The 13,862-nt window shown below is 37.9% G+C and overlaps 1 protein-coding gene across 1 annotated transcript in view; it reads left to right on the top strand.

Moving 5' to 3' along the window:
* HIBADH (3-hydroxyisobutyrate dehydrogenase) overlaps positions 1 to 13,586 on the top strand; it is a 75,727-nt gene extending 62,141 nt beyond the window's left edge. The window contains exons 5-8 of the mRNA XM_015853849.2: positions 532 to 665; positions 1,461 to 1,537; positions 8,017 to 8,173; positions 12,556 to 13,586. Coding sequence (XP_015709335.1) covers positions 532 to 665; positions 1,461 to 1,537; positions 8,017 to 8,173; positions 12,556 to 12,714 — 527 coding nt within the window. The 3' untranslated portion in view covers positions 12,715 to 13,586. The remainder of the gene's footprint in view (positions 1 to 531; positions 666 to 1,460; positions 1,538 to 8,016; positions 8,174 to 12,555) is intronic.
* The last annotated feature ends 276 nt before the right edge of the window (positions 13,587 to 13,862 follow it).

Below are 13,862 nucleotides of genomic sequence, written 5' to 3'. Positions count from 1 at the left end.
CGTGATAAGCTGCAGAGTTTCAGAAGGCAAGCAGTAGGTTTCACATGTCTGTGACTTTTAGTTGTTCAGTTATCAGTCAACAAGCATTGATAAAACTTAGCCCAGAGTTTGGAAAAGCTGATAAAACCAGAGTTAACTTTGAGCAACTGTTTGTGCATAATCATGTCTGAAGAGCGGTTTGGCAATGCAGACATTTTATGTAGCGATGCAGTTACAATGAATTTTATGGGGTGCAAAGTCACAGGAATGGTTAGTTGTTTCTTCATATGAAACTATAAAAAGTCACATTACCAGTTTTCTGTAATTCTTATGAGTTGTTTGTCCGCCGTTATTGCTGAAGATGCAGCCTTTCTTAAGATGGCTTTATCTTCTCAAGTGTTTGAGAATTAAGATATATGATCCTGTAGGTACTCAGACTATATATACTTATTAAATGCATACATTTTACATCACCAGACCCTTACTGATCAGGTGAAGTTGTTAAGACTGTTTAAAAGTACTGATGTTAAATCCAATGTTGTCTTGATTCAGGTGTTGGAGCTGCTCGAGCTGGAAACCTTACTTTCATGGTTGGTGGAGTGGAACAGGAATTTGATGCTGCCAAAGAGTTGCTAATATGCATGGGATCCAATGTAGTCTACTGTGGAGAGGTTGGAACTGGACAGGTAATGCTGGAGCATTAAGAGTTATCTCAGACTTTTGCTTTGACTACTTTATTTTTCTTGAATGATATTCACTCTTGTATTCCAAAATGAAATGCCTTGTATTATTTTTTCTCACTTGTTTCCTTATTCTTCAACCATGATGAAATAGTATCTTGGAACCATTCTCCAGTACGTTGTATAGAATCACAGAATGGCCTGGGTTGAAAAGGACCATAATAATCATCTAGTTTCAACCCCCCTGCTATGTTTGGGGTCACCAAGCCAGACCAGGCTGCCCAGAGCCACATCCAGCTTGGCCTTGAATGCCTTCAGGGATGGGGCATCCACAGCCTCCTTGGGCAAGCTGTTCCAGTGTATCACCACCCTTTGAGTGAAAAACTTGCTCCTCAGTTAGCTTAGCACCAGAACATCTGACCTGGTGCTTTTTCACATGTTAAAAAAATGCATGTTAAAGGATGCAGATTTTTATTTTATTTCTTCTAAATTTAGATTTACTGAATGTCCTGAAGGATAAAGAGCACCCATGTGCCATGTATACTAACCTACCTACTGTACTAAGATAAAAATATTTCCTAGTCTCTAAAGGAACCGTAGGGCATTTTTCACTGATGTGTTGTACTACTATACGTTCATGTCTATTGATGCTACCTTTTGAGAAGAGCATATTTAATCAAAACTGTCCCCTGTGTAGTTAAAAAAAATCCCTGTGTATTACTCATGCATAAATGTAATGCATTTTCAGATTAGAAAATGCAAGGAAAAAAAAAACTAATTGACTGATAAACTTCTTTTCAGGCTGCAAAGATTTGTAACAACATGCTTTTGGCCATAAGTATGATTGGAACTGCTGAGACTATGAATCTTGGAATCAGGTTTGTTTGATTTTTGTATTGGATTGGAGGTGTTTTCTCTCTGTTCACAGACTTGTGTTTTACAGTTGACTTTTGCTGAGACGGTGATAATTGGATGGCATAGAAAATCTTTTGCCAGAAATTCTCTTATAAAAGCCATTAGCATGCTAAAGGTATTATTTAGTTAAGGTAGGGCTCTTTAGAACAGGAATGTTCTCTTGTATTGACTGTAAAGGTTGTTACATTCTGCGTCTAAAGATAAGACTTTATTTATTCTGTTGTAGCACTTTATACAATAATGTTTGTCTTATATTACGTGCATAGGGGGTAATATAGAGATAGGTATCAGATTCTAAGCTAATGTGCGTTGTATTCTGAATATTATTCTCTCACATGGCTCATGTTGGCTTTGTTTACCTTTGTGAAATCTTCCAAACTGAATTGTCAAGTGAAAGTTCTAATGCAGTGCATGTGTCAGGTTAAGATCAGCGCATAAAAAAATAACCTTTCTGTCAGAGTTTGTCACTGTGGTTTGACCTAATTGCCAAAACTAATGCTTTGTCAAAGAGCTGGAGTGTGTTCCACTCTGCTCTTTTCAATGCTAAAAGCACCACTTCATTTCTAGCAGGTGATACATTTGACTTGTAAGAGGCAGTATATTCAAACAAAATGATTTTTCCTCTCCAGTTGTAACCAGTTTATTTTTCCTGTTGTGTTTGACATTTTTTAAATACAGTGAGTGCAGGCACCGCTTTAGTATCACAGTATTTGAACCTTCCTAAATTCTCTTGGCCAGATCTAAAACATTTGCAAATTTATATGCAGTTCTGTGTTTGAAGAGATTATCTTCCAATTGTGTATCTTTTAAGGGCTCTTCATGAATTATTCATCTCACCGTTGCATCCTTCCAGTTGGTCTGCTAAAACTACAGAAAGTGTAGATGCTTATCAACTGGGCTTTAGACCGTGTGCTCATGTGGATTTGCTGCACTATAAAAACAACAAGAGGGCGTCAAATGCTTAAATAAATAAAAAAGAACACCTACGTATGCACACATACAGGAGGCAGTGTAATGGATTCACATTTCCTCTTAATTACCATATCAAGATGCAGTTGTTTTATTGAATTGCCCTTGTCTCAGATGTTAGACTATCTTGACCTATTAAGTTGTCATGTTGTAATTGAGATAAAAGAGGAATTTGCTTTGCATCAGTGCTAATTGGTTTATCAATATCGTGTACCATTTACATTTTAAAATTGAGAGTCTGTAAGATACAGAGGCACATCTGTATCAAGCCATAATAAAAACAGTGGCATTGTATACAAGTGTAGTAATTTGGTATGGTGTAAAGCTTTCATCACATTCTGGTTTAAGTCAGGTTTCGCTTAATAAAGCATATGCAACTGATTTTTCATTAATTTTTTGTCCGTATTTATAGGAATGACTACGTCTAACATTAAAAATAGAATAAAGTCAAAAGCTTTGGAACACGGGTATTCTGGACATGTATTCTGTGCACAGAACAAACAGATGTAGTAGACTGTAGTAAGATTTCTAGAATTTTCATATTTCATTTCGTTGGTTCCCATTGAAAATTTTGGCTCAATTTGTATTCAGTGTTTGTGAGCAAAAATCCATCGTTGAGGTGACGATATACTGACCTTCCTTGCTTACACTGATGGCAGTCAAGAAGGAACAGTAGCTATTGTAGAAGAAACCTGCTGATTGTAACCTGAATAATATGAAAAGCCTATATGAAACCTCATGTGATTTTTGGACTAAATGAGATTAAGACGTAGGCGGTAATGTAAAGCAATTCAGGACCCTTGCAGTGGTCTTAATGTGCTGTGAATTAAATCCTGGAGAAGACTTTGTATACAAGTAGAATAAGAGCTTTCTGCTTTTGGTGCGTACAGATTTCCAACATGCAAGTTACAGTTTTCTAATTGCAAAAAGTTTTCAGTTAATATTAAGTGGGTTAGTTGTTCGTGTGAGTTGTTTCTTCAAGTATAACACTCTAAGGATGAGTTGACTACCTAGCAAGAAATGGTTTGACTACTTGGAGAGAGCTGGAAGGTGAACTGATAAAGAAAATCTGATTTGACCTAATAGTGGTAAAAGTGGTAAAAAAAAAAACTCTGGAAACCCCAAGGTACCCTCGCAGTAGAAACAGTGGAGCTCATACGTATTGTTAACTTTTAGATAGAATATAAAATCTTTGTGTTGTGCATCGTGTATATTTGCTGGATTGTTCTAGTTTTAAGGACTTTGGATAATCAGCTATTCAAAATATCACTGACTGAACTAGGTGTAACTATAGTTATTATAGTCATATTATAGTACCTTTCAGAAATCAATATGTTCTAGCTTCAAAACAGTAGATTTTACTGTATGGTTTTATGGATGATAGAATCATAGAATTGCTCAGGTTGGAAAAGACCTTCAAGGTATCGAGTCCAACCACAACCAAACTGTACTACCCCAACTCTAACAACACTCTGCTAAATCACATCCCTGAGCACCGCATCCAAACGGTTTTTAAACACATTAAGTAACGTGCATATCTTAAAATGCCATAGTGAATGGTTGTGTCATATCAATGCACAGAATATGTGTAAGCTTCACAAATAAGAAATAAAAGCATTAGTTGTTACTATCTGCAGCCAGAGACTACTTTTCTTTTTCTTTTTTCTTTTTCTCATGTGATGTCAGTTACTGAGCTCTGAGTTCCAGTGTGGCAGTGTCTAATACTAGCAAAGTAAGCCTTGGAAATGAGTTATTGATGATAACAAGTTTGTGTTTGCATCAGATGGAAGCAGCTGCTCATCAAGCAGTGCTTAGTCCCGTTAGAGACTCAGGGAAGGTCTTCTCTGCTGACACAAGACAGTACAAGCTAGTTTAATGGGGTTGGGATACCATGACAGCAGAAAGTGGTCTTTGGCACTGCAGAATCACTGGTGGGCTACTAACAACAGAGGAAGTCCTCTCCACTAGAAGGAACTACTGTGGTACCCAGATTTGTGTCAAAAGACAAAATTGCTTCCTTGGCAATTTTACTCTGTATTAGTTTGTGCCTCGCTTTTTTAGATCTATCAAGTGCGAAGGCAGTTAAAGAACTTTGCCATCTGTTGCCAAGCCTCCAGATCTGGTTTTAGTGAGCATCCTTGAGCTGTAGATGAGAAAAGGGAGCAGAAATGGGAGTCAGCAGCATAGAGAGGCCTGTGTGCCAGCCTGAGGCATGTGGTCCTGAGTGCATCCCCATCACAAATTTTAGAAAGAAGGCCTTAAAATTGAATTCCCCTGAGAACTCTGTGTCTCTGCTATCTTCATCTAACTCTTCTGAAGGTTACCAATGATGCTTCAGAGCACTTACCTTGTTTAAAACACTGATAGCATGATGAGTTTTAGCTGTGGTAGAAAGGTCATAAGGTTCCATTTGAATATTTTGCAACTTAATACGGTATTTATCCCAAGCACCTTGAGATGTGAATCTCTCAACAGTTCAGCTACTTCAGTTGTTACACCATGAAATGAGACCAGGGCATTTATTTTTGTTCTTCTCTGTGAAATGTCTTATGAGTTTCTCTGCCTGTTCCAGGCTGAACTCCTGGAGGTATGTGTGAAAAATGCAGTGTGTTATTTTGTCAGAGCTCAGTATAAACTTAAATATTGAGCAGTGGCTCAAAGGGATTCTGCTTGAACCTTTATTTTGTTTGTTTTTGTGCTCATTGCTTAGTTTCTGCTCTTCGTTTCGTTAGGAATGTTACTGAAGAGGCCGTAATTTGAGGCAATTAATTGTTTTTGTGCTCTATTAGAAGTGCAGTTAATACACAGACTTCTTCTCTGCTTATAAGGGAGAAGAATATTTTGGTAATTGTAAATTCACATGCGCATGCACAAGCTCTTGCCACATCCAATGGCAAGTTGTTATGGGGACTGGCAGACTGTCATCATTTTGATAGCTTGAGCAGTATATCTCCTGAACAGCAATGGAGCTCTTATGCAGAGAGTATCATATGTTCCCAGCCAATTTACAGGGAAACAGCAATAACATTTTATCATGGTTGAGAGCCCAGTAGCTGCTTCCTATTAAACTTGCCCTTTCAGATACCTGTCTCGGATTAATTTGTTGATTTCAAATGGAAACTCAGTCTTCTCCACTGAAGCATGACTTTCTAGGATAGACTCTCACTGAATGACAATTACTGTATATTCTAGCTAGTTTCAGACCATTACAAGCCTTGGGCACAGTGGAAGACAGAGGACTTCTTCGGTAACTGATTTTAATATGTCTAATTTTAACTGTCAGTTATATATGCACCACTGGATGAATCCTCAGAAAGATGAAATGCAAAGCACTTCTAACTTGCTCTTATTAATGATACACTTGCTGCAAAGGAGAAAAAAAAAAAAAAGAAATAGGTTCAGGTCTCCTGTAGAGAATCTGCATGATGTTTTAAGAACAGCAGAGTTTGAAGGAGCAGGGATTTAAACTGACAGTGTCTGCCTTTTTCCTTTGCCGGAGCAAAAATCTGCTGGATGTAATGCAGGCGGTATTTTACATATCTGTATGACACACAGTTATCTTTTAAAATGTATTTTCACAGAGAGGCTGTTGGTATAGTGTGAGGAGAGCGTTTTTGGGAAGGCTTATATGCATTTGGAAGTGCTAGGTCCTCTGCCTTGCAATGTACTTGGAGCTGTAATTACAGATCTCTGCATGCAGCTAGATGTGGCACAAGGCAGGCACCGCACCACTAAAAATACTGATCTGGGTGTAAGAACAATAAGGAAACAAACAAACCAAGAGATTTGTTTTGGCCAAAAAGCAGCTTCTTTGTGCTTGAAAGCTCAGGCACTGTGTGCTCCCAGTTCATATGGGAGTTTTTTTGGTTGGTTGGTTTGGTTCAGTTTTGTTTGGTTTTGGTTATTTTTAATGGCAACGATTAAGGCCTTTATTTTGAGAGGTTTTTGATGAAGATTTTGATATGTTATACAGGATAAAAGTGCAATTAAAATACTGTGAGGAGATATTGGTGCTGGAAAATATGCTTTTTTTAAAAGAAAAAGCAATTGAAAGCTTTCAGAGGACTTCAATAAATGGGGAGGAGGATAAAGCTCAGTCCCAGGGGCTGGTGCAGCAAGCCATAAATAAGGCTGCACAGCAGTGATGCTAAAAAGGTACCTTTGCAGTACAGAAAGTGATCTTGCTTTGCATAAGGAAGACAGAATCACAGAGATGTGTGCTGTTGTGGGAACAAGAAGCATATTGCAGAGATCGCTGCCTGAAACTTCGTTTTTCAAATCTGAAAATCCTATTGGAATAAAGAGATCTAAATTTAGGAACTGTTCCACTGGTAATGAGATTTAATCACCTAAAAATTAAAACCCAGAGAGCTGCAGAGCCTGGAAGTGGTGTTAGGATTCCCATGGCTGTGGAGATCTGCAAAAAGTCTGTGGTAAAAGCTAATGGAAGGACCTGTGTAAAGGCTGAAGCTCCTCTGAAATTTTGTGGGAAAGTTTTTTATTTTTAACCTGTTTTCTTGTCCCTGGCCAAGGGGGGTGTGATATATCCATTTTAAAATGTCTTTTTCTTATCCTTGATTGTTACTGGAATTAATTGCCTTGATTTCTTTCTTGTATGAGTGTAACTGACCATTTCCATAGGATCAGATACACTACTGTCGATTAGTGTTGGTATAAATGTAATTGGAGTAAAATTTACATTTGCAATTTCATATCAGCATTAATACAAATTCATAAAACACAAAACAGTTAATTTCCTAAAATATTAAAATACTTTCAGTCTACACTGAGCAGCAGTTTATGCCATCAGCTCTATTTTAGAACAAATGGAACCATTCTAGAACAAATTTTCTACTTGGACAAGCTTTGTTTTATCAGGATCAGTAACCTTATCAACAGTTGACCCAGAACTATGATGTATGTTTGTGAATAGATAGCGTATGTCACAGTAAGAGGCAGACTTGCCTCATAAGCAAGAGTATGTAATGAAGATTAAGTAACAGCAAAGCAAAATACAGATGTATACAATAGTAATATATATATTTTTAGAAATGTATCAGGTTTGGTACTTGCTTTTCAATTATTTGCTTTGTTTAGCTTTAGATAATACAATTTTGTTATGAAGAACAGGTATGTGGTCTAGTCACTGGCAGAACAGAATGCCTTATAACAATTAGAAGGGAGCTGCACCTCTGAGAGGACCTTTATTTTGCTTGCACTTTCAGAATTGCTAGGTTGGAGGCACTTTGCTTAGTGCCAAGGAAAAAAAGCTCTGAAAACCTACTGCTTAAATGGTGGATTGATGGTCTTTAATCTAAAATACAGCTCTGCTACCCCCAATATCAATACTGTGACATTTTTCATGGCTTATAGTAAAGGGAGAGAAATGATGGCAGAGTCCTAAAATATAAAACAAGTCACCCATGTCTTGCGCATTTTGACATTAACAGTTCTCTTCCTTGACCTTTGACAGATTAGGGCTTGACCCAAAGCTGCTGGCCAAAATTCTAAATATGAGCTCAGGTCGCTGTTGGTCAAGCGATACGTACAACCCTGTTCCTGGAGTGATGGAAGGAGTACCATCTGCTAATAATTATCAAGGTGGCTTTGGAACAACGCTCATGGCTAAGGTATGGAATACTTGCGTGTAACGTTGTAGTCGCTTCTTCTCTGGGTTTCTAGCAAGCATTCTCAGTGAAAATTTGTGATTACAAGGAAATGTGTGTGCATTGACAGAAGCGATCTCAACCTATTACTATAGCAATGAATTAATAAGTAGCGTAGGGGGCTTTCCTTAATCTCCAGCCTCTTCCTAGCTATTGTTACTGAAAAGCCACTCAATGAGACAATACATACTTTTTCAGTTCTGAGTTGCCATAGAGCTCCTGATGGATTTGTATGTATGGCAAGTGCTCAGCAAGCCTTTTAGGTGGCTCTGGAACTTAAGAGCCTCAGCTCAAGTTCAAGAAAACCCTTCTGAACAAATTAGTTGCCCATAATGGCAAAAGCATCCAAAACTTTGGGCCTAATCTGTTCCAGATACCTTATGCTGTGCTACCACGAATGCCTTCTAGCATCCCCTTCCTTGCTGAGCCAGTTCCTAAGGTGTTTGCCTGAGATTATGTGGAATGCATAATGCAGACGGGCTTCAGCCTCTGCAGGCTGATTTTCTACAGGTGCCTGTGCACATGTGCTGTGACCTCTCTTGAATTGTCATCGGTGGCAGCAAATATAATACTTCTTAGAAGTAATAACCCAGTGATTTAAATTACTTGTCTGCAAAGTGAGACATCTGGGTTTTAGGTCCTTTTCAGCATGAAGAAGTTGTAACTTACAGCTATCCCATCCCAGGAGGGTAGAATTACTGCCTCGCTTGGCTGTTTGAGGAAAAGTATGGTCCTGAGTCACTCTGTGGTCAGGAAAGCAAAGCTCTTGGAGGGCAGAGGAAAGTAGGCAAGGAGGTCAGGGCTGTGCATCATGCTGATGAGGACACAGTTGGAGGGAGGAACTGTAGGACGCTGACTTTTGAACTTCTTTTGCTTTTACACAATGATTGCCTAAGGTGAATTACAAAAACAGCCCCGGAAGAGAACTCTGATCTCATCCCTGGGTGTCTGGTGTGCAGTATTTTAAGTTTATGCAACAACAGCCAGCAGCTTTCATTTCTTTGAGGGATGTGTTAAAATACTGGAAAGCAGTAGTTTTTACATCATGTTCGTGACTTTAAACACAGGAGACAAGAAAACATTATTAAAATTCCTGGTCTATAAAATGATTCATATTATGCATTTGAAGTTGGCCAGGGTTATTGATTGGAGATAAGCAACCTGGTCCTAGTGCTGCATCAAAGCTCTTGATTCTATCACATGCAGCTTTCAAACTCTGTTCTGCCTGTTGTGCATTGTTTCACACTGGAATCTCTGTTCTTTTGATTCTTAACTGTTACTCTTGTCTTGAATGACCTCATAATATAAATGGGATGGGACATATTCCCATCCGTTTTAACTTTCTGTGTAAATGGTGAATTTTTTCACCCTTTTGTTCTGTCTGAGATCTTCAATAAAGGAACAGCAGCTTGGCTTGTGCTTGTTGAAATTGTCAGCTTTTGGTTAAAGCATTATCAATGCATAAGAGGATTGTTTTTCAGAGATTTTTAATTGTTCTTCACCTTTTCTGATGCCTCATCTGCCCATCTTGTCTACTAGACAGCATATAGGCTGCCTTGGTAAGAAGGAAAGACAATAAATTCCTTTCATGCCTCTTCAGTATCAATAGAAAATTACTTGAATGAATAAGGAGCCAAGAGAAAGCTGATCGCGTCTGTGATATTAAATGGTGAAGCAGTGGCCAGTTTTGAGACACTGATCCTTAGTTTGTCAGAGGACTTCTGTGATCCCTTTCATCCTGGTGCGTGATAGATCATGCAGTATATAAGTTATTTGAGCTGGGGACTCTTGTCTGGGAAGTACAAAGCATGTTTTTGCTGCTTACAAGAAGCAAAACGCAACTATATGCTTCATTCCAAATGGCAGAGGTTCATTTACATCAGCTCCAAAATAAGTCTAAGGAGCCACATCTTTCTACGGTGACCGTTTTTTTTTTTTTTTGTGTGGATCTTTTTGTTGTTATTTTTGTTTAACTTTTAAAAAATACATTTGCAGCTGTATCCCAAAAGAGAATTGTTCCCCTTTTCCAAGCTGAGAAAAATTGAACAGAATAGTTGGTACATTAAGACATCTGCAAGATTATATCAGCTTCATGGAGTATGAGAGGAGCCGTAAATTATGCTCTGATTTTCACTTTTTTGGAAAGGTCAGCAAAAAGACAAGTTTCCTTTCGAGCTGTTTTGTGCTATTTCACTTGAGGAAGCTCCAACTTTGAGAGAAAAGGCGCAAAATCTTTTACAACCTAAAGCTAAAGATAAGCTTTATGTACAGTCTGTGCTTTTATTCCTTCAGGTTTCCAATTAATAGAACGAAATTTAAAAAACAAACAAATAGAAACCCCTGGGACCTTCATGACTTTGGAGTCAGGAGTCCTGGTTCAAGTAAATGTTGAGATGCTATCTAACATTTCAGCCATCTTGGAGCCCAAGTTTCAGTGTAAAAGCAAACAAATCTGCTTTATAAAATTGTCCTTGTGCTAACAGTCTGTTCAGAATTCAGGGACTGCTTTTGTGCAAGCCCCTTCAGAGAATAATAGACCACTACTACTGAAACTAAGGGCCTTCATTAGTTTGGAGCAGGATGATTTTGCTGTTCTATCATTACATGAAGTGATGTAAGTTTTTTGAATGGACAACATGGCAACAGATTTCACAAAGAGGGGCTGGAAGAGGTTAGGATTATAGCATAGAATATCTTACTGTGAGTTAGGCTGAAGTCACTGTTCTTAGAGTTAGGTTATCAGTCATTGCTAGGCAAAAAAGGAATGATCTGCAGTGATGCAGATGAGGGATCTTATCTGAACCCTGTGGCATGTTTTTCCCATTTCCCTAGATCTTGAAGTCATTCAAGGGTAATAGGAAGAGTAACTATAATTCTGATTTGTATCAGAATGACCTTTATAGAGCCGATTTACAGATCGAAGTGACATTTAGAGAATAGAGTAAGATCTTGAATTTCCTTGTGCTACTTCAAATACAGACACACAGAAAGTAAAGACCTGTCTTGTAAGTCATTCTTGAGAAGCCAAAAGTGCTCTCAGCAGTACTGCAGTCTCTCAGTTCTTCCTATTCGTCATAAATATACATATATATATATATATATTTTATTTTTTTTTAAATTAAACCCACGGAAAGTGCAGATTCTATGAGCTACCACAGTCATGGATGGACAGCAAATCTCGTCACATGCTGGTAATGGTGAAGAAGTATCTCTGAAGCTTTCTTAAAATGTGGATCTCATAATTAAGTTCCGTTCTTTTGCAATACCTTATAAAGGCAACCCTGAGAGCAGACATTACTGTCATACTTAGAAAGAGATCTGTTTCTATATCCAAGCCCTTGTTAGCTGTTCCTTCTTCAGTGAGCTTCGTGTCTGATTCAGCTTAAAATTCAAGACATCCTCCAGCCTGACTCGTCATTTCTGTCCTGCATGCATGAAGCTGATTTTTTCTAACTAACTACAGTTAGTCACTGTGCTGCTACATGCCTTTCATTTTTCTCCTCTTTATTTTGGATTATAGCTATAGTTGACCAAATGCCTTTGGAGGATAGGATCTCAAATCTTTCTTCTTGACAACCTCATGTTTTGCCTGAAACTTGGTGCTTAAAAATGCAGTTGAATTATTCTCTATATCCCTTCATCTTCGCTCATTACAGAAAATATCAAGTTGTTGCAAAACCAGGACAGTTCCCCAGGGAATTCCTTAATACAACCTTTCAGTGAGACTGCAAACCATTTATATTCACAGAGTGGCTCACACCTATCATTCTTTCATTAATTGCACGGTGGTCACATTACAGTAAATGTAAGTTAGATAAAAGGCTTTTATTTTGTTGCTGCTCAAATACCTCCAGCTTTGTTTTTAACCTGTTTTTTGCAAGAAAAATGTCCTCTCACTCAACTAATATGAAAAGTATGTGAAATACTTAAGTGAATACCTAGAGGAATCTTAGTTTTGGAGATAATGTAGTAAAGTGGAGGGGAAAAAAAGTCAGAGCCTTGCTATCAGGTTGCGCAGTGAACAAGAAAATTCCCTCTGTCCTGATGGAAGTTGTCTTCCTTGCAGAGCTGTATGTGAGTTGGGTTTTTGGATTGGGTTTTTTTCCTTCTGTTTTGTTTTGTTTTCCTATTGAATAACATTTAGTTACCGTTTTCAAAATGAAAAACTGGACAGACTTCTTTCTTCTAGAACTGAAATCTCATATGGTAGAATTCTCTTAACAATGAAAGACATTTCACATATCGTATGTACATGGCTATTGATAATCTTGACATTTTCTTCTTGACTTTTTTCCTTTCCTTCCTTTCTTTCTTTCTGTCCGCTTCCTTCCTCTCCTTCCTCTCAGGATCTCGGCCTGGCCCAGATTTCTGCCACCAACACGAAGACACCAGTTCCTTTGGGATCCCAGGCACATCAGATCTACAGGATGATGTGTGCAAAAGGCTATGCCCTGAAAGACTTCTCAGCTGTGTTCCAGTTTTTACGTGAGGAGGAAAGCTTGTGAGCAGTCCTTTGGCAATGAAAACAGTCACAAAACACATTATTATTGTTTTTTTATCCTTACAGCTCATGTAAGAAATATATGGGTTTAATGAAATACTGTGCATACTGATCTCATACAGACTAATCATCTTTGGTTGTCTAAATCACAGCAAACTCCGGGACTTCATCTATCATTGATAAAGTGAGTCAGAGGATGGGGTTGTTTGGCAACCATCCAGCCAGTGATTTCGTTTTATAAGAACCATCAAAAGTCTTTTTTTTCACTAGATGCAATAAATAAATAAATATTTTTTTAAAAAATTAAACACTTAATTGTTTGCATATAAAATAATTGACATTATGGCTGCAAACTTAGGTGAATCTTGAACAGTAAAGTTATACAGTGATTTAATGATACATAGCAATCTATCCAAATTAAAAGTGAATTCTGTATGCAAAAAGGGAAGAGTTGTTTTTTTTTTTTTCCAATGAAGAAACACAGCGTGAGATGGATTTTATTATTTTTTTCTTGGACCTACTAGCCTTGCATTGATAAGTAGTGAATATTTCCTGGGGTTCAGGTTGCAGATAAAGTTTATAGGCACATGTTACTAAGTGGAGAGCTGTTACAGCATGTTTGCCTGATAGACTTAGTTAAAATAACATGGTATGCGTGTCTCTCCTGTAAAACTCTGTTACTGTATTTTGCTAACCCAGTTTTATATTTTCTTGTATTCTGTCACACATTTTCTGTCACACATTTTCAGAGCCCAGAAACAGCACTTTCCAGAAGTTCTAACCAAGTGTGCATTTGCTTTAGGCGACTACTGCAATGCTATAAACCTAAACAAACCCCATTATTTTGAAAAGAAATAAAAATCTATGCTGGTAAATACTTGCTCCATGATTATTTGCTTTTAGTTTTGATGCAATCTTGCACACACACAGCTCACTAAGAAGGTACTGAGTGGTCTTATGTTGTAATTTGATTGGGTTTTTACACATTATCTTGCAATAACAGGCTTTTGAAAAACTCTTGACTGTGTGATGCATCCAGTGGTATATTTGCCTATGTATTACCTTAACCGTTCACTGCTTCTGGCAAAATACAGGTGTAAACTTATACTTACAAATGTAAGTACTCACGTCCATACTGACTCACAGGTTCCA

Source organism: Coturnix japonica, chromosome 2 (genome assembly GCF_001577835.2).
Source record: "Coturnix japonica isolate 7356 chromosome 2, Coturnix japonica 2.1, whole genome shotgun sequence".
Taxonomy (NCBI): domain Eukaryota; kingdom Metazoa; phylum Chordata; class Aves; order Galliformes; family Phasianidae; genus Coturnix; species Coturnix japonica.
Note: the sequence above shows the minus strand (reverse complement) of the source record. Positions and strands in the feature narration are given on the sequence as shown.